The 21,086-nt window shown below is 36.1% G+C and overlaps 1 protein-coding gene across 15 annotated transcripts in view; it reads left to right on the top strand.

The window, feature by feature from the left end:
• LOC149535602 (cysteine synthase-like) overlaps window positions 1-21,086 on the top strand; it is a 231,707-nt gene that overhangs the window by 132,871 nt on the left and 77,750 nt on the right. For all 15 annotated transcript variants that reach the window (XR_016356921.1, XR_016356922.1, XR_016356920.1 and 12 more), the window contains one exon: window positions 18,475-18,534. Coding sequence is in view for 12 of the 15 variants with exons in the window: in XM_089804231.1 (XP_089660357.1) it covers window positions 18,475-18,534 (60 nt within the window). In the remaining 3 variants the exon portion in view is untranslated. The remainder of the gene's footprint in view (window positions 1-18,474; window positions 18,535-21,086) is intronic.

The following is a 21,086-nucleotide window of genomic DNA, read 5'->3' as shown; positions in this document are numbered from 1 at the left end:
CATTATTGTGCCCAACTATTGACACTCAACATATTGCAAATATTGTCATGCCCAAAATTTATAAGTTAAAACACAACGAATAAATTTATTTATTTATTTATATATTTAGTTTTGACAATCTTAAGGATTCGCAAATTGACCTATGCATGTTGCAACTAGGTTGTCGAATAGATAGGCATTCATATTACATCTACTCAGGTATTCGAGTAATGGTTATATTAATTAGAGTATGGTATGTGTTGACACCTACCACTTTTCCCTTATAGGAGAGGACCTCTTTAATTGGTGATTTGGTATAGAGTAATAAACCTAAGAGTATCGTGTGGCATTAATAATTCAAATGGGGCCTTAGACATCGCATTTGATCATTTGAACATAGTCCCATAATTGAATTGTATTAAAAGGGATATAGATAAATAAGTTCATGTTCGTGTTTGGGATCAAATACTATATAATTTTCTTTTTATACTATATACTATATTCATAACATCCATGTGTAAATTCAAGTCACAACTGAAGACACTGCTTAACTAGATACCCCAAATGGTTATACATAATTATCTTCATCTCCTCGTTTTATAGATCGTACTCATTTTCGTATGTCAAGTGCCCTTCATCTCGCATTATCTATACTACATAGTGTGTATGTTAAGTATTATGAATGTTTAAAATACGTGACATTAGTAGAGTTAACAATAAAATATTTAATCCTAATTTCAATAGCTACTTTTCAATTTTCGAATCTAAAATTTTATAAATTACTAACTAATAAAAGGATGCTACTACTCCTAATTTCCTGCGCACTATTGCGAATTAAAATATCATTCTAACTATTATTTAAACTTGTTATTATACCATCCCGCATGAAAATTTATTAATTCTATACTAACTATTGACTATATTGCCAACCAATTTATTTATATCCATTACTAATATAAAATTTTATCGCTACCAAAGGATTCTTGTTAAACCCCTAGCCTCCACTTCTACTAACATGGCAACCATACTAACTTACGAACTAATCATCCTTATTAAATTATTTATTTTAATCCACAAATAATTAGTAATCTACAAAATTCAACTCAAATAAAACTATAATATTATACTGTCTTATTTACTAATTGACTAACACTAACTATCTTCTAACTACTAATTTCTTATCTTACTAATAAATTTTCACTATGCATCTTAATAGCATTAAAACCTACTACTAATTTCTAATTAGTAAATTGCTGAAATTTGCTATCCCATTTAAAAGACTTAAATCGAGCCCTAACAATGTACTAATACTATCTGTCTAGTTACTACTAACCAAACATCTCATTACCAAATCGCTTCTTTTAACATACCCCACTTTCCTCTCCGCTTCCTACCTTCTTAACAATGCAAGTCCCTCTCTTCTTAAGGTTCCTAACCTACCCTCCACCTAATGCCAACAAAGCCTATATTCTCCCCAACTCCCAAGCGCCCTGCCCCAATCCCAAGTCGCCATTGCATGGGGGCTCGATCTGCACCCTCCCCAACCTCTGACTGGTTACGCTTGACATGATACGAGTAAATGGGGTGTGTTTGATTCACAGTGGATCCTTGAGCGCCTAGGGAAGAGGGAGATGAGGGAAGGGGAGAATCATGTGATTGCCCTTTCCCTCCCAAACCATATTCGCATATTCCACCTTTATTATTATTTTTAACATTGGACGTTGTTGGATGAGACATGACAATTCGTCCTTGGGGTTAAAAAGGGTGGTGTTCATGTTTTCTGTTGAGCATTATTATGCATGCACGCCACCCTTCATCTTTAGCGATTTAGGTTGGTGTAAAAGTGACTGGTAAATTTTTTTTGATTATATATATATATATATATTTATTTGGGATATGGTCCTATCTCAAGTACATATAGTTATGAGGTTATGTTTTTTCTTGTTTTTTTTTTGAATAAGAATCTGTGACACAAGGATCACATGATCCATATGGGCCTTCCTAGCATATTTTTATGCATAGGTTGTATTCACTTAGTTTTATTATTATTATTTCTCCTTAAGAGAAGGTACAATGGAATATACTCTATTTTTAAAACAGGTTAGTAATAAGGAAGGAAATTTATTCTCACTTCCCATACAATTTCCAGAGAACTACAATGTGCACCTACAAGAAGTTATTTCCCATGAGATTTCATACTATGTTATCAAATGACTCATTCTCTCTACTTAATTAAGTTATGGTAGGTCTTGGTGTAGTAGTGGTATAATGTCACTTGCTATTACAATATAAATGTCAGATTTAGAAAGTAATCTAAAAATCATTTGAAAGCACATCATTTCTCAAGCAATGCTATGAAATGTAGTCTAAGTAACTTTTGGATTCTTTCTTTCCCAACATTAATGGAACTTAAATGATGTTTCCTTTGAATGGATACAGAGGAAGTCTATTTAAAATGATCAATTGGTTGGAAGAGTTTTCTTGCATTGACTCTTTACTGAAATAGACAAATTGCAAAAACAGAAGATATTTACATTCCCTAAGTGTCAATAGAATGACTATTTTAATAAATCTTTTATACTTTTTAGTTATGTCTATTAAGATACCAAAGGGAATCTTCTCTTTCTAATTAATCTAAACTATGCTATTGTATCTTTCCATGTAGCTACATTCTTTAAAACTCATTCTACAATGCAATACATTTGACGACAACCAAGTTTCTTTATCCTTCCCTATGCACAAGGATGCACATGAGAAGATTGTCTTTCTTGCACCATACAAGACTCAAAACAACCATAGTAAAATTTGACTTTACAAATACAATACTCAAGATATGGGGAAATATTTCATCCCTCCCATTTGCATCACATAAAAGGCATATCCTTTGCAGCTCCAACAAGGAATGGAGGAGCCCTATGATCTTCATGGATCCAAATAGCACAAACCTGCAAAAATAACATAAAACCAAGAATCATGGAGGTTCACCTCCCATCTGAGGCTTCTAAGAAGCCACCCATCGAGCTGGGGAAACAAAGCCCAAACAGGATACACACAAACATCTGCTAATGCATACATCCGCACAACACAACATATAACAATCCCTTCCATGGTTTGCACATTCATTCACCATTGGAATCATGAATACATTGGGTGAAGGTGGACTCTTCAAAGAGGAGAATGCCATAGCCATAATACAAATATCAACTACAATTGCATTTTTGCCTCATCAAGGCTATCATAAAATCTCCTCCTTACTCAGTCCCTTATACCTACCAAACACAAAAGGCATATGGCTTCAATGGAGCCCATACTCCATGAAAGAAAGAACAATTCCTCATCATGTGGTAATTTTTCTTAACTACAATGTTGAGCCCAACTAACCCCTTCACCCAAGGCTGCTCTTCCCTCTCAAGGTTGAGTGAAGCCTTCACACCCATTAACAATTCAACATCCCAAAAAGAAAACAAAGAGATCAAGAAGGAAAACCAAGAAAATACATGTAACACAAATCACAATCACACAATCACAACATAACAGAAGGATTCAAAATGTCAATACACGAATCCACAACATCAATACATGTTTTCAGCATCATTATGCAAATGCAAAAGATGGACATGGTTTGAGCATCAACCTTGGTCCAAGCTAAAGGCAATGATAGTTGATGAAGAGCTTCCTTGTCCTTAGCCTCCTTTCCAAAACCCTAATTGTCTCTAAACTTAGAGAGTGGGTTCACATCCCACTAGTTTGTCCAAGTCTCCTGAAAAGGGCTCTCCCACTATCTATTTTGGCAAAAACATCAAGGCACTACCTCTTACAACCTTATCCCCCCCAAGTTTGCTATTTTGGACCTAGTGGAAACATGGGCAAGAACTCATGTGACAACTCAATTTTCGAATTGGTGGAAGAATGCATTGGTAAAGGGCCCCCCCTAGGCTAGCTAAGTGTTAACATGGTCAAATTTAGGCCCCTAACAGGTTATACTAACATATGGGTGGCTTCTTTTCACAAAAAAGGACACTTTGGGACCACATAATAACCCTTTAAAACCCCAATCAAGTTTGAAGTCAAATTTCCCTTTGATATTGACTCATCCTATCCCTTGTCAAGTGGGTTTACTTAATCTTTAAAAAGGTAATTAGTTTAAAAGTTAAATGTTACCATGACCAAAACCCTAGGTGACATGTCATTAACACACAACAATCTACAAGTGTCAAGTGACACATTAAAGCACATTACACATCATCATGACATGTCCTTGATGCAACTTTGAGACTAAAATTTTCACACACATGCAAGCTTACATTTACGAAATAAAATACATCACAACGAGGCTTTTGAATATTCCAAAAATTCGCCTTGGCTAAACCGTGTTCACATGAGTTTGGACCTTGTTTCCCTGATAAATTTCCATGGTTCCGTTTCCTGCACACTAAACTCAAGCATCAATAGTCCAAAGAAAGGTCACATAAAATACATATCATAAATGCATACCAATTCCAATGTTACGTGATCCATATTAACATAATTCAATTAAATTTCTTTTCTTAATCATTTCAAATAAAACATTCAAAACATTAAAACATCAAAATCTGCATATCACATTTAATCTTAATGGAACATGATCGAATTAACATTTTGCATCACACATCATAATCTAATTTCTATCCTACCATGTGTAAAGTTGCATCCATATTTGTTTGGTCATCCCATACAAAAAAATTGGTTCTGAATACATATCATAGGTGGAAATCACTACTGTAAATACCAAAATCAATGGATAATATAAGCCACTGTCCATGTAAGTCTCGAATAAATGCCAAAATATCCAAATCACAAATATCAAAATGCAAGTAAAATATCTATTGTATGACAGGTCGGGGTGAGGCCTCACAAATATCGAAGTACAATATGTATTCAGAGAAGCCACTTTAAGGTTTTGGACCTCCACTAAACTGGTAAGTTTGTGACATAACATTGCTTGACATCTTAACAAGAGCTATTGATAGTTGATACCATCACCTCAACACTCATAACATACTGTGTATCTCTATCTCATATGTTGAATGTCATGAGGGCCATTGTATCCTTCTTCCTTCAGCACGTCAAGTTCCCTTCCTTTGGCGCGAGGACACATAACATGATGTGGTTGATTCAAGACTGTTGTTCCTCTATATATTACTATTGCAATGGACTGGTTATGAATTGATGTACAACTAGTGAAATTCTTGGAGCACCAGCAAGGAGTTAGACACTCTCGTCATCATTTTCAGTAGGCAAGAGATTAGCATATTCCTAGTAAGGATATATCCTGTGATGATTGGTACCCAATTTTCACCTTTCTTTCCATACATCTTTAGCAACAATTTGAGTAGACTTTTATCACAACACTTGGACAAATCGAAATGTGCACTGACTTTACAACACCCACACCTACCAATGCCTTCCAATCAATTTTATATGGGATGAGTGATTCAATATGCAAATAATTATTGTGCACGGAATGGATACTTATATGATCACAACTACCAGTCATTTGTTCAAGAAATGAGAATTTCCTCAGATTCGGGAATCACCTTTTTTGCTCCACATCCATGTTTTCATACAACGATTATATTTGAGCAACGCGGAAGTTCAGAGGAAAGGCACTTATTATTTCAGATATAATAGAACATTGTACACATCCTGAGCAATATGCAGAGACTTTGAGCTTAATATTATCATATGTTATATCGAATTTGACCCCTGTAATACCAAAAGGTTGCAATTTCATAGACAGTCCATTATCTGTGGTCTGCATTGAAGGGATTGAACTTATAGCAACAATCATAGAAGGCGATAATCATCTATTGAACAATACAATGCAATATTCCATAGGAATTATCAATCAACGTCACAATTGAAACTAACATCGATTATTCTATAGGCTGGATAGCTCCCCATATTTGACAATATTCGCTTATAGAGCATCACACATATTAAACTGATGATTAATTGTCCCCCAATAGTTAGCGGTCAAATATTTAATAACAATCTATAATATGACTATCGAGATATATGTATATATATTAACTAGAATATTCTTCCATATTTGATAATAAACCCTTACTCTTGTGATGGTATCCATTATTTATCTTCTTCAATGATGGTGCTTACTATCTCTGTCAATATGGATAAGTCATCCTATTTCTCTGTCATTTCCAGCCAAAACTGTTGCTCGCAAGTCGCAACAACATAATTCTTCAACCGACGACGGAATATCACAAACATTTTTACAATCCTCTTTCCAACCTTTGACTGAGACTCTATCAATGATAATGAAACATATAACTGCATGACAACTTTACATCTCTCCCAGACTTTGCTCTGATAAGAATTCATCTAAAAAACCAAAAACAAATGCTCAGATCTTCAGAGTTTTGAACAATCTGAACTCTTAAATTTATTCGGATCTTCCTTAGCAAGGCTTTGATACCATATGAAAGAGATCAAATTAATTTCAGATTAGTGCTATGAATGTCTTTTCAATTTTCAGAATATGATTATTATTAATCTCTGCACATTCTTTGCAAGTTGTAATCAGAATATTGATAATCTTGATCTGCGTATGTGATGCCAAATAATATTGAAAAATACTGAATATAATTTTGCAAGTCTGAGTCGGACATTGGTGATACCTGATCTCCATGAGGCAGAGAATTAATCGATTTTAATGTCTCCCTTTGGGGATCGGATCTGCATTATATACTCATAAAAGAGGCATGTTCCATTGACGACATGTCTGCACAATGTGGAGGTATGTCGGTTCATGGAATACCTATTGAATGTGCCTTTTCATTTCAGTTAGATATCCGATCACTAGTTGGGATTTTTAACTTAACAAATACAACTGTTTATTAAGTATACGATCTGAATATAATCATTGATAATAATTCTCGATCGGAATTGAATATGGAATATGAAATAACAATAATCTGCAAGTAATTATCTCTAAATTGAGATCGATAATAATCCTGGAAGATATGGAGTTCCAATCAGGTATATGAATGATAATTGATTTCCAAAACACATGTCAAATAGTAATGTGACTATATATGATTAAATATGTATGTGTATGTTTGTGTGTGTGTGTGTATATCAGTATACACAGTGTATACTGACACACACACACATATACATCATCAAATTTATCATTATTCCTATATCTGACCAAAGTTACCATTTGTTCAACAATATGTTTATTATTTATTTGCCCATTAATTTTGTTTTGATAGTTAATTTTTAACTCCTTATTTGAGAAATGGGGATATTGCAGCTTTCCTTAGAGAAATGGTTTTTCAATATACACCTCTGAGACTTCTGCCATGCTAGAGTCCAGGACTGTCCTTGTCGACCTTATCCCAAATCACTCTATTCTGAATAAGATTTGCGGAGCTACAAGTGTCAAATCCAAATTGCCCGTGCAATTCTGCTCTTTGGAGATGAAGAGTTTTACTAAGGGCTTTAGCACCTACCCATGTAACACTGGAAGCCACTTAGCTGACATTTTCACTTCTTCACAGAATTCCCTCTTGATCCCTATCTCAGAGATTGCCGAGAAATTCTCTAGAAGTGAACTCTTGTCTGTTGATCTTAGAACCTTAATGCTCTCAACTTGTACCTTGAATTCTTAGAATTTGACTCCCTCTGAATGTCATTTCCTCCTTTTGGAGGTAGCTGATCACAATGATAGGTTCTCTGCTGTTTAGTGTCTTCATCTTTCTCAGTTTGCTTGCTGATGCAAACTCTCCATCCAAGGCTGACCCAACCTTGTTCTTTATGCAATTTCTTATACAATTTCGGATAGTTAATCCATTCCTCTTACTCCTTTATCCATCCCGCATTTTAGAGAGATCAGTAATAATTCATAGAATGAAACTACCGTGAAGTTAAATGTATATAGCAATGCTAAAAGTATACATGAATTACTATTCTGAAGTATGAACAATATAAAAGATTCATAAACATAATTGAAGGGTATGAAATCCTTATCTGTTTATTGACTAAGTTTGAGATGATGTTGGCTTCCCCTTGGACCAAAGAAAAAAAATCTCATGCCTGTACAGGATTTTAAGACCTGTTGAACACCTCCTCATATTAACACATACAGGTCTGCAACTAAAATCTATAAACTGCTGTAGTAATTCTGTAACTAAAACAATGTAACAGAGTCTCTAAGCTTCAGACAATGCCCTCAAAACTCACCCAAATGGTTTTAGTCAAAACAAAAGGCTACATGTGTTTGAACAATAATCTGATGTTCCCAGTAATATAAGTCCAAGTTTTCAAACAGGTCTTTATATTGTGCCCATCGCTAATCAAATCAGTGACCACCCAAAAGTTTCTTTCAATCTTCTTCAATTGCATATATATGTGTGTGTGTGTGTCTATATATATATATATATTTCCCACAAAAATGATACAACTTTCCCTTACACTGAACTCTTGCGTACCTAACAAATAGGCAGACAACTAGCTTGTTGCTCACTTCAGAATACCTGCATCAGATTGAGATTATTCTCCTTCTCTATTAATTGCATATGAATTGGCATATATGTATCCTTGAATCTTGCTGACAAAATCTCCAGTTGCAAATCAAACACAGTTATAAGATCATATCATTACTATTATATTTAAACCAACAATACAAACCCCGAACAAGGAATTTGCTCCTGAAATATCTATACAGAAGATGCCTCATTAAAATGTGAAAATCTAATGCAGATTCAACAGTGAAAATTGTCACCTGCAAATACAGAGTTTCCTTTTCTCAGAAATGTTAAAATGATCAGGCTGTATGGTATTTACTCAGAAAAAAAAACTTTATTTGGATCAGAGTTTACACTGGTAGCTCTAGTACTTCCATAAAACCACAATTTCAATACGTAACATAGGGTTATAGTACAGCATCTATTTTCAGAGGGTAAAGTAAGTTCGTCAAAATAAAAATCCTTGTGGATTGACACTAGATTCTTTATGAGGTGAAGCATCACCAGCATTTGCTGCAGCAGCTTGATGTTCTTGTCTTATTTAACAATCTTTAGGAAAGTGACCATACTTGTCACATCTCAAACATTGAATTTCAGAGAGATCCTTCTTCTTCGGTTCAGGAGCTGAATCTGAATCACTGTATCTATTTCTCTTGAAATTTCCTTTTCTCCATCAGTTCCTTTCCATTTAGATGTATGGAAGGAAGAACATGATCTACTTCATGATAAAATTTTCAACCATTCCCTCTTGCATCTAATCTACACTGCTCCTTAATGTAATCAGCCCTAAGATGATCAAACTTGGGTGATTTATCTCTTCCATTGATGTCTTGACTAAAAGACTTCCAAGAATGAGGGAGAACATTCATGGCCAACAGAACCAGGTCTTTATCTTCAATTGAATCTCCAATGGCATTAAGGCGATCTTTCAATTTTGTAATCTTCATTAAGAAGGAGACAACTGATTCTCCTCTAAACATTCTTTTATGGACGAGCTGACATCTCAAGGCTAGATAAGGTAAGATAAGATAATAATATTAATGTCCAACAAAAGACCACAAAAGGTCTATGGAACTGAGAGCTTGCAACAAGATAGCTGATAGGAGCAGGAGCATCGAACGGTGTCCGAGAAAAGCAAACAAGAAACAAGAGCTTTGTTATTATTGTTGAATTCATACAGACTTTGAAGGCTCTCAAACATTTCTTTAGTTGAATTCAACTTAGATCTAATAGGCACTAGATGATTCTTTACAAAGTCAATCAGTATTTTCTTTGCCATAATATTATTCTTCCTCCATTGAGCTTTCTCAATATCATCAGTTCTCTCAGCCACATCAGACTCTCACATATTTTCGAAGATCATTTTCACATTGATAATCCATAATATGAAGTTGGACACACCATCCAGCCTATGTTCGAGTCCATTCATGTGGAAACTTAGAATCAATCTGAAAGAGAAGAAAATAATATTTGAATGCTAGAAAAATTTCTGGTTCAGGATCTTTACGTAGACCTGTTTTGCTACCATGTTGAATTTATGAACTAGAATAGCATGGAAACAAAGACCAGATAAATCAAAGCACAAGAGTACCAGACATACCCTGGGAAAATTGTTACTCGAGAAAAACCCAGCCACACCAAAAATTCTTCTTTATTGAAAAATAATCATTTTCAGAACAAAACATATCTCACTAGTTCCTTAGGCTTTACACAAAATAATGAATCAAGATTCCCCTTAGAAAACAAGATGTCTGCAACTACACACCGAAATGCTGCATATAGAGATGATAATAATAAAACAACCTTTACATTGACTCCTGCAAATACATGCGAAGAATGCAACACACTCCTACAAACATGATATATGAAAACTATAGTGTCCAGAACAATACTACGGCCACACCAATGATAATATCTCTGCAAACAATAAATGCCTATCTCGGTTAAAAGACACCAATTTTTTTTATGGAAATCATAACACCTGAAACAAGAATGATCAACCCCCATTCATTAACTCTTCAGTGCACAAAGAAAGATGCAAATGTCTTACACAATCTCAACTCTTTAATCACTGACATCAAGAGATGGGAGCCACAGTGAACTGTTCAATACAATATGCCATATCTTCAATGCACAAAACTAAGAGATGGGAGCGACAATAAGAATGAATGAGATATATGAAAGAAGTCTATCTAAAGGCATGAATCTACAGTAGTAATGAAGCAAACCATTCCATCTTATCATTCTCGTGGCACAAAAATAACCTGTAGTTACAAAATAAGGAATGGTTACATGAGCATATGGCAAACAACATTTACAGGTATGCCTAATACAAGGAGTGTAACCTTCCATACGTGAGCAAGAAAGACATTTTGCAGGCTTGACGTTTCACGATAGCATATAATACAAAGCAAATGTCTCAGATTCAACACTGAAAGAACCATTTCAGTTATGAATGTGTCTCCTGCAGCTATAAACTCTAACATGCTCCACCTTGAGTGCTACATTAATCTTCAGTTCATGGCTTCTGATGGGATAGATCATATTCCTATTGGTTAAGATGTTCTAGCAAGCCCTTCTTCACACAAAAAATATTCAAAAGAAAAGAACAACATTGCATAACCTGTTTTTGAAAGCTAGATAGTTCAAGTAGGATGCTTTTGCCCTATTAAAGAAAATCAAAATATTGTTATAAAAGGCTTGAATTTCTTGATGATCAAAACCCTCTTGGAATACCAATTTTAGGGACTGAAACCTTTCTAATTGGCTATGGGGATTTCACCCTTTGATCAACTTGGTGTTGCAAGCTGAATTATCTCTATATGTCTGGTAAACTATAAATATAATACCCTAGTATGGGCAAACTTCTAGCAAATTAAAACAAAAATGAAAACTAATTCTGCAACCCTTCTCAAGCCTTAACCTTGTCTAATGATGCTTTTAGAACTATTTAAGAAACTTTTTTGTTGCTTTTTTGAAAATAAAAGCACATTTTCATTTTTTCATTGTTTTTTGAAGAAACACTTTTTATTACGAAGTAATTGGTAAATATTTGTTTGATATTAACAATGATCAAGAGATCAAGATATACAAAAGAAAAAATGATTTTTCGTTAGGAAACAATCGTAAAAAATAGAAACATTCTATTCTAGATACAAGAAACTAAATATTAAAAACATTCTAATATTTACAGGAGATTACAATAGATAACAATTAAATAATAAATAATGATAATAGAAACTATCTATTATCGTAATACCCTCTCTTAATGGTTAATCTATCCACAACACCAAACTGTCCTTTAAATTGGACAAACTAATCTCAATCAAGAGGCTTGGTGAGAATGTCTGCAATCTGATTCACTGTAGGAATCATTGCAAGTCAATTGTCCCGTCTTCAATCAGCTGCCATATGTAGTGACAGGGAACATCCACATGCTTGGTTTGTTCATGGAAGACTGGATTTCGAGCTAACTTGATAACACCTTGGTTATAAACAAAGTTATTGGGCTTGCTTGTGACATCTGCATATACCCAAGCATTCGATGAAGCCAAACAACTTCACAACCTGCCTTAACTGTCTCTCTGTATTCAGCCTTTGTGGAGGAGAGAGAAATTGCTTGTTGCTTCTTACTAGTCCATGTGATGACACTGGAACCCAAACTGAACACATAGCAAGAAGTTAAGTTTTTTATCATCAACAAAACCTGCCCAATTTGAATCTATGAACCCACCGAGTTTAGGATTAGAACTCCGAGAGTAAAGCACTCCATAATTGGTAGTACACTTTACATAACGAAGCTCACGTGTTGCTGCCATCTAATGATCAACCTTAGGAGCTGTCATAAAACGTGAAATGTAGCTGATTGCGAAACTCATACTAGGTCTAGTAGCAGAGGTAGATGAGACTGTCTACTATTTGCCTATATGTAGTATCGTCAATTGGAGGAGAATCAGACTAACTTCAGACCTTTCTCCATGGATGTAGATGCAGTATGGCAATCCTGTATACAAAACTTGTCTAACAGAGCCCTAACATATTTGGACTAAGAAATGAATATAGTAGTAGATTGCTGCCAAACCTCAATACTTAGGCAATAATGCAGGAGCTCAAGGTCAGTCATATTAAAAGACTGGCATAAACTCTGTTTGATTCGCTGAATCAAAGATGCCCAACTTCTAGTGGTGATCAAGTCATCCACATAAATGATCAGAAAGATGATGTCACTCTCAGTAGTGTTGATGTACGAATTTGAGTTTGGAGAACTCCTCTTCACCAGAGTGCTTCAAACCATAGAGAGCCTTCACCAGTCTAAGAACTTGGTGTTCGTTACCAACAAACTTGAAACTAGGAGGCTGCATCATGTAGACCTGTTCTTGTAGGTCACCATTCACGAAAGCACTCTTGACGTCCATCTGATGGACCTTCTAGCCAAGCTGTGCTCTCATGGCTGGGACTAATCTGATTGTGCTCATTTTTGCAGTAGGAGCAAAGGTCTCTTCATAATCAATGCCCTGATGCTGAGAAAAACCCGTTGCAACTAAACAAACTTTGTACTTATCCAAAGTACTATCAAACTTGTATTTGATTTTGTAAACCCATATGCAGCCAATGGGTTTCTTCTTTGGTGGAGTATTTGAAAGGACGTAGGTGCTATTCTTCAATAGGCTTTGGTGTTCAGATGTCATGGCCTGTTCCCACTCTGGAATTTCTTTAGCCCTTGAATATGTTTGAGGTTCAAACAAATTACGAATGTTTGCCATGAGAGAAAACTCTGTAGGATTTCTATTTTTTCATGTAGTTCTCCCATCAATGAGCTCATCATCTCGAATATTAGCAAGTGTCTTAGCCCACCACATAGGCCGGAGAGGAGAATGACCAACATTAGTATCAAGAGGTGCTCTATGATTAGGTTACTCATCTGAAGAACCGGGATTAAATTTTTGTGAAGCATCTGCATATATGGGTGATCCTATAGGAAAAGCCGAAGGTGTTTGTACAAGAATCACTGGTATAACTGGAGCTGCAGGAGCCCTCCCATTAGGTGGACGTAATGGAAGGCAAACTCCCAAATTATGAGCTTTTACTGGATCAAAAATAGGAGAAACATGTATGAATGGTCCTCGCTGCTCATCAAAGACATCATGACTATACAGGAGACGAGATGTCTCTGTGTTGATCAAGTGATACTTTATGAAGATTACTCTATCCAACAAGCATGAGTTTTTGATGCATGACATCCAACTTGTTGAATGACACATCAGGGATTGAAACAAAAGCAAGAGAACCAAAAACCTTCAGATGATTGACTCTAGGATTGTGACCTAACTATGCCTCTTCTGGAGTGTTACTTTTGCCCGCCACTGTGGGTGAGCGATTTAAAAGATCAATTGAAGAGTTAATTGCTTTTGCCCAACACTTGTTCGAAACATTTTGACTTCCAGCATGGATCGAGCCATCGTAGAGATTGTTTTGTTCCGACGTTCAACCAGACTATTCTGTTGTGGTGTGTGGGGTGTGGTTAACTGGTGCTTGGTGCCATGAGTATCACATAAGGTAGAGAGTTCATTTGAACAAAATACCACCCCCCCATTGTCTAACTTAAGAGTAATAATAGATTTCCTAGACTCTTTTTCAACTAAAGGTTTAAACTTCTAAAATACAGTAAATGCTTTTGTTATCTTTTTAAGAAAATATACCCACATTTTTCTACTGAAATCATCAACAAACAACAAAAAATACTTGGATCGAAGAACAAAAGGAGTGGCCATAGGGCCATAAACATCGTTATGAACAAGCTGAAGTACTTGAGAAGCTTGTCATGAATTGCCACTGTGAAAGGTGTGCAATGCTTCCCATGGCATGCATCACAAACTCCAAGCTGTTGAGTCTTAATCTCTGGCAATCCGAGAACAAGATCTTCCCAAGCAAGCTGAGAGAGATAGTGCACATTTAAGTGCCCATACCATTGACGCCAAAGTGTGCTGACAGAAGACCTTCGAGCAGCCATAGCTAAGTCCCGAGAATCACCAAAATTAGTAAGTCTGAAAAGACGATGAGCCTCAAAACCCACTGCAACAATAGATTGAGTCAGTCTATCATTGATGGTGTATTGATTTAAATTGAAGGTGACATCCAACTGTGGAATGTGTTGCAGCAACTGACTGATTGATAGTAGATTTAGTTCCATCCCTAGAACCTAGTATACATCGAGAAAAATGAGATTCCTCCCTATGAACTGACTTTGAATGTTGCCTTTGCCGACAACGGTGTACTCTTCGCCTCCACCAAAAATAACATAATATGAATAAGGCTGGTAGTCAGTAAATGGATCTTTGCGGTGGGTGAAATAACAAGAGGCACCTAAATCAATGTACCAGGAAAATGACTTCACATGATCCGCAAGTCTTTAAGCCAAGAAGGCGTAAATGGCAGGTTCTGTCTGCTCAGTGTGTTTTGCACTATTTGCTTTGGGCTCTGAATGAGATTGCTTAGATTGGGCAATGAAGTGTTTCTGACATTCAACCTTCATGTGACCATACTTGTGGCAATAGTTGTATCAAATGTTCTTTTTCCTTGAGCCTTTTGAAGCTGGAGTAGAGGACTTCTGCTGAGAAAACTACTGAGAATGAGACTTGCCTTTATCCTTCTCAAAGGATTTAGCAGTAGAGGCTTGCTTTGTGGAGGTGGAGTTGCAAAATGCTACTGAACTATTGTTTCCATTGATTTTGCTAAAACAAAAGTGTGCAGAGATTTGTGAACTTCAGATCAACACTAGTAGAAGTGATGTTGAGAGTCTCAATAAAATGCTTGTACGACTTGGGTAAACTCTTGAGGGTTATGACCACAATGTCCTCTTCCTCCATCTTTGTCCAATGGCAAGCAACTAATCACGAAATTCCTGAATCCTATTCAGCTGTTCTCAGAGCAATTTTCACTCATCCATGAGAATAGAAAACATAGTGTTCTTGAGAAAGAATGCTTTGCATTTGTCTGAAGTCTCACAAAGTGCCTTGTGATGCTCCCATATTTTGACAGCTGTCTTGCTAGATGGAATTTGAGGGCACTGATCATCAGCTACGAATAATTTGAGAAGCATCAGTTGCTCCCGATTATGCTGATCATATGCACTTTGATTACGATCAGCTTGAGTAGGTCAAGTTGTAGTACCCAAAACCACCTGAGTGTTGCCGCGATATTCGAAGATGGTTAGCATTTGTTGTTTCCATGTACCATAATTGCAACTATTGAACTTTTGATTTCTCTCGAGCAAAATATTAGTCAGAGATGCCATAGCACATTTTTTCAGTAAAAAGGCATGAAAATCTGTGAAAGCACGTACTTTGAGGCAAAAAATGGAATACCCAAAAAATGAAGATGTATCAAGAAGAGCTCGAAAAACCCAAAAAGAATTTGTTGTCAACTTTTGGATTTGTTGGCTCCAAAATCAAGGCACGAAAATTGACACTTTGAAAAAATGGATGACATCCCAGTTGAGCTCTCGAAAAACCCACCAAGAATCTATAATTTTTTTTGATTTGGTATAGAAAATTAGGGTTTCGAAAAAAGAGCCTAGGCTGAAAAAAGCTTCAAAATAATGGCAGATCTGTAGAAAAAACAATAGATTGTAGGCGCGAATGAACAAAAGAGGTTTGTAAAATCCCTAGACGCCTCCAAATAGTCAAAAGAATGAACATAAAAATTGGCTTAGATACCATATTACGAAGTAATTGGTAAATATTTGTTTGATATTAACAATCATCAAGAGATCAATATATACAAAAAAATAAATGATGTTTCCTTAGGAAACAATTGTAAAGAATAGAAACATTCTATTCTACATACAAGAAACTAAATATTAGAAACATTTTAATATTTACAGGAGATTACAAATAGATAACCATTAAATAATAAATAATGAGAATAAAAACTATCCATTATCGGAATACTTTTTAGCATGGTTACGAGGAGACCTGTCTCCCCCCTAAAAGTTGCGTATCAGAGACTTTTCGCTTCTCCGGAGACCTCAAAAAAGGTTGGAGACTTCACGACGAAGTCCCTTGAAGTCTCCCAATCTCCTAATCCAAAAAGTGACATCTCTCCCAAGTCTCCTCATAAAATAAAAATGTAAAATATAATATTAAATAATTTAATATATTTTAGCCCTCATTTTAATATTTTTAATGCAAAAATTAAGACCAATGAGATATAATATTGTGATTATGTGAGTTTTGAAATATTTGACTGTATATTAATGTGACATTACTATTATTATTTACTTTAGTCTTTTAGTTTTACAGTAATACTATTTTCAAATATTTTATGTAGTATTAGACTCTTTAAACTATTAAAAAAAATTGCCATCTCCAAGTACCCCTGTCTCCTATTTTTGAAAAATTGCTGTAGTAGTACTAGTACGGGTACCGGGGAACTCCTAGTCTCCTTGTCTCCCGGTGACCTTGCTTTTTAGGTCTTTCGGCAAAGAGATTTTGTTCTTCGTTGGAAACATGCCATTTGTTACTTTTTGAGAAAGGCTCGTTCGACTTTTTTGTTGTTTTTTCTACAAAAAATATTGTGTATTTGGACAAGCCTTATACCTGTTGAGATTGTTGACTTGGTGGTCAGCACTTCCTAGGTGATTCTGTGTTGTGGATCTGATTAAATTTGACATTTGTATCAGGTATTAACAGCTCAAGATTTTGGTTCAATGGCAAATGCTTGGTGGTCATCACCTCCATGGAGATTTGTGCCATGGATTGGATTAAATTTTGCATTTGTATCGGGCATTAACAGTTTGAGTTTTTGGTGCAAAGACAAATGCTTCCAAATGACTTTTTTCAAATTTTTTGAATCAAATTCTCCTTTTCAATGGGACCTTTAAATACAAACCTCTAAGTCACTTGTACACGTTGCCTAATTCTAGCACTTTATTGTTTAAACCCTTTTATAAAAACAGTTAATGACATAGACCACCCTTTTAAATAAATCAATAAGATGCCTTTATGTTATAAGCTCAACTTAAGAGAAATTGGTTTTTTAATAACATTTTTTCCACGCATCTCAGGTCTTAGGAAAGTTGGTTCCTAGAAGTTAGATCAGTAATTGGAAAAAAACATTGTTTTTATTTTGACATCCAAAGCCTTTTGCCATTATCAAAAAAAATGTGTTGATAATGATGGCACTCTCCAAGAATCTGGACAAAGAGAGCCTATACTATAAATAAATTACACTGAAATTTCTTTATGTCCAACAGTTATCATCACTCGGTTGCTGAATTTTCTGGGTAAGAAGTTGTGGAAACAATGGTTAGGCAAGCAGTGGTGAGGCAAGAGAAGTGCTACAGAGATTCTGCATAAGTAGCTCTTATTGAATCATGGATCTGCATGTTTTCAATATATTCGGAATATGAAGATTTTAAAGGAATACAGATAGCTTCTGTTGCACATGTCAAGGTAGTGGTTATTCATTTTCTAGAGGAGTTTCTATTTTGTAGCACTGTTTATTCTCTGTCTTTTTAAACCCAGCTGCTACATGTTTTTTTTCAAAATGTGATCATCCCTAAAGAAACCAAACCAAATTGATCAATAAGGCCAGTAGAAATATTGGCAAGGAAGAGGCAGAGGATGCAAGAGAAAGAATAGTGAGTATATTCCTCCTCTTGTTAGTTGAAAAGAAAAGCTTGTGTTTTTGGAGGAGAGGTTAGTTTTTTGGAATGTGTGATGTAAGGAATGTCTAGATAGATGCAGTTCTCATTTTGAGTGTCTCTTTCTCATTTAAAAGAATTGTCCCATTTAAATCATGCTGCAGATATAGTTATTTAATTTCCTTTTATGTGTGTACATGCATGTACTATATGTCTGACACATGCCCCATGCAGATGTGATTGATAAAATGCTAACCTGAATGCCCATTGAAAGAAAAAAGGACAGGAATTCTCAAGATTTAATTGTACTATCATTGCATACAGGTTTCTGCTGATGAAGCTGTGGACATGGCAAAGCAATTGCTACTCAAGGAGGGTTTATTGGTGAGAAGAATGAATTTTTGCTTAAATTCGAGTGGTGGCTTTTATTTTTGTTTTCCTTATATATATACATTTTTATTTTGATATTTAACTGTCCATTAAACCAATAGTGTAAGAGGGTTTATTCTCTTCCATTGTTTGATGCAAAAGGAGTTTCATTATGAACTATTTTGGTATCCAGATGTTTGTAGGGATAAAGCATCAAGTTTATGTCTTTAAAGTATTTGGTTTTTCTTATATGTGTTTTCAGTTGTCCCTTTCCAAGTCACAAGCACCTTTGTAATTTAATTGTGTGAGCATTTCTTGAGAACAAGGTATTGATTCTTAAAAGTGTAATGAACATTACTGCAAGGAGGGTCTTTAATGCCATTCCAGCTCAAGATTTTGAAACAATTTAAACTCTTTTTAAGGTCTTCATTAATCTCTACCATGTATTTCAGGACACTTAGTCAATTTCTATATACTAGTAAATCAACACTTTTGATAGTAGCTAGAAAAGACTATAAATTGCTTTATCACCTTGTCCATTTTTTGTGAAGGTTGTTTTAGAAGTCTAATAATGCTTTTTAGGATCCTCCAATCCATTTCTTGTAAGATAAGATAAGATAAATTTATTAATGTCCAATAGGAGACCACAAGGGCCTAAGGGACTGAAAATGTACAACAAGGCCACAATAGGCAGCAGGAGCACCAACGATGTCCAAGAAAAGAGAAAACAATAAAGAAAATAGAAAACAAGAAAGCAAAGAGAGTAGAGAACAACCGAATAAGACAACCACTAAACACCCCTCAAAGGTTAGAAGTAATCCAACACCAAAGGTTAACACCCGAGGCGAACCTACGTCCTGGACCGAGTCGAGGAGTCATTGGAGAGGGAGCGACATTGCACAGAAACCTCTATGAGGTCTCACACATTTGGTTTGATCAAAAGAAAGATCTAGAGGATGCTTCACACCATAGGTTGGAGACATAGGATTGAAAGAGGAGGTGATGAGCTGATCCAAAGGCTAGTAAAACGGGAACAAAAGTTGCATAGTGTGATCACGAAGCCGCCTAGCCTCCTGCAAATAGAGGGCAAGACACCGCTGGTCGGTATTTGAAAAAGGAGGAGAGGGATCTGCACTCTCTAAATAGGCAGTGGAAACTAACTCTGATCTCATAGAAAAGGGGCAGTGGAACACCAAATGGGTCTCCAACTCAGTCTCCCCAAGGGAGCACAGGCGACATATCCAGTCCTCTCGATCAAGATAGTGATTAGTCTGTAAACGTAGCCAATGAGATCCCACTCTAAATGATCTATAGAAATGGGGAGGGCGTGGGTCCAACGACAGGTAAGGTACCACAAGCACATAATAACCTCCACTTGGATATCCATGTAGTGCTCGACATAGAAGGCCATCCTCAAGTAGAGCTCACCAGGAGGATTCCTCCAGGTCATGGCAATGTGCACTCTGTAGATGTCAAGTCTGACATGCTCATTCAACTCTTGCTAAGATGAGAGGAGGTGAGCTGTGGCATCCAAAGAGAATTGAAAGGAGGAAAGGCAGTCCATCAAAATCTCAATCGAGATGAGAAGAGTGGCAGCTTGGAAAAACTAGCATCGAGGTCTACCAGTAGGTTCAGAACCCTCGACTTACACAAAAGAGTAGTAAATTATATAAGAATACCTATGATGGGCCTCAGTAGAATCTGCGAAGCTCCGAACCTGATGAAGAAACCAAACCAAATTGAAGATAGTCTCGAACGATGAGCCCCAAACTTAGCTAGGATGATATTGTGAGGAGTGGACCAGTGACATTTGATAATGTGCCGAAGAGGAAGGGTCTGGACTCTCTCGATGGTAACCCAATTAGATTGAAGGAGAAAGGGCCCCCAAACAATCGACCTGTACAGGAAGGTCAACCTAACCAAGGAGTCCGGAAGGGACAACTTGGTCATGGTATCTTGTAAGTGGTGTCTAAATTACTCTCTCAAATACAACTAAGTAATTGAGTCCCTTTTTAACCCAGGGTTGCATGATAGGTCTCATGCTAAAACGGTGACTAGAGAATTTAACCCCAAGGTATGTATATAGGGAAGCGATCTTAACTTCATTGCCCTTGAAGTAAAAGTGTAGGTGCAAGGTCTTCAAGCAGTTGAAGACCATAACCTGGGTTTTACTTAGGATAACAAGAAGCTAGCGCGAAACACAAAAAATGGAAGCCAAGAGAACCACGTCTCTGACAAATAGTAAAATAGAGATCAAGGCTTGGTGTAAGAAACAATCATCACTAGGTAGCAAGACATCCTAGAGGAAAGCCTAAAGTACATCAATGTAGATTCCGAACAAAGTAGGAGAGAGGGCAATCTTGCTTGACACTGATGGCAATTTGAATAGGGTTAGAGAAACCATTTGGGGTCCTGAATTCTCTCACAACCACCTCATATAGTCTAGTGATAGTTGTCAGTAAATGCTTAGAAATCTCGATGTCCCTAAGTTTCTGGAAGAGAGCCGCCTAAGGAATAAAATCTTAAGCTTTTCGAAAGTCTAGAAAGCAACAGTAAACTTTCGCTGT

The sequence above is a fragment of the Cupressus sempervirens genome, chromosome 10 (genome assembly GCF_028749045.1).
Source record: "Cupressus sempervirens isolate cs-2001-9-10 chromosome 10, ASM2874904v1, whole genome shotgun sequence".
NCBI classification, from domain to species: domain Eukaryota; kingdom Viridiplantae; phylum Streptophyta; class Pinopsida; order Cupressales; family Cupressaceae; genus Cupressus; species Cupressus sempervirens.
The sequence above is the reverse complement of the archived record's forward strand: the minus strand, read 5'-3'. Positions and strand labels throughout refer to the sequence as shown.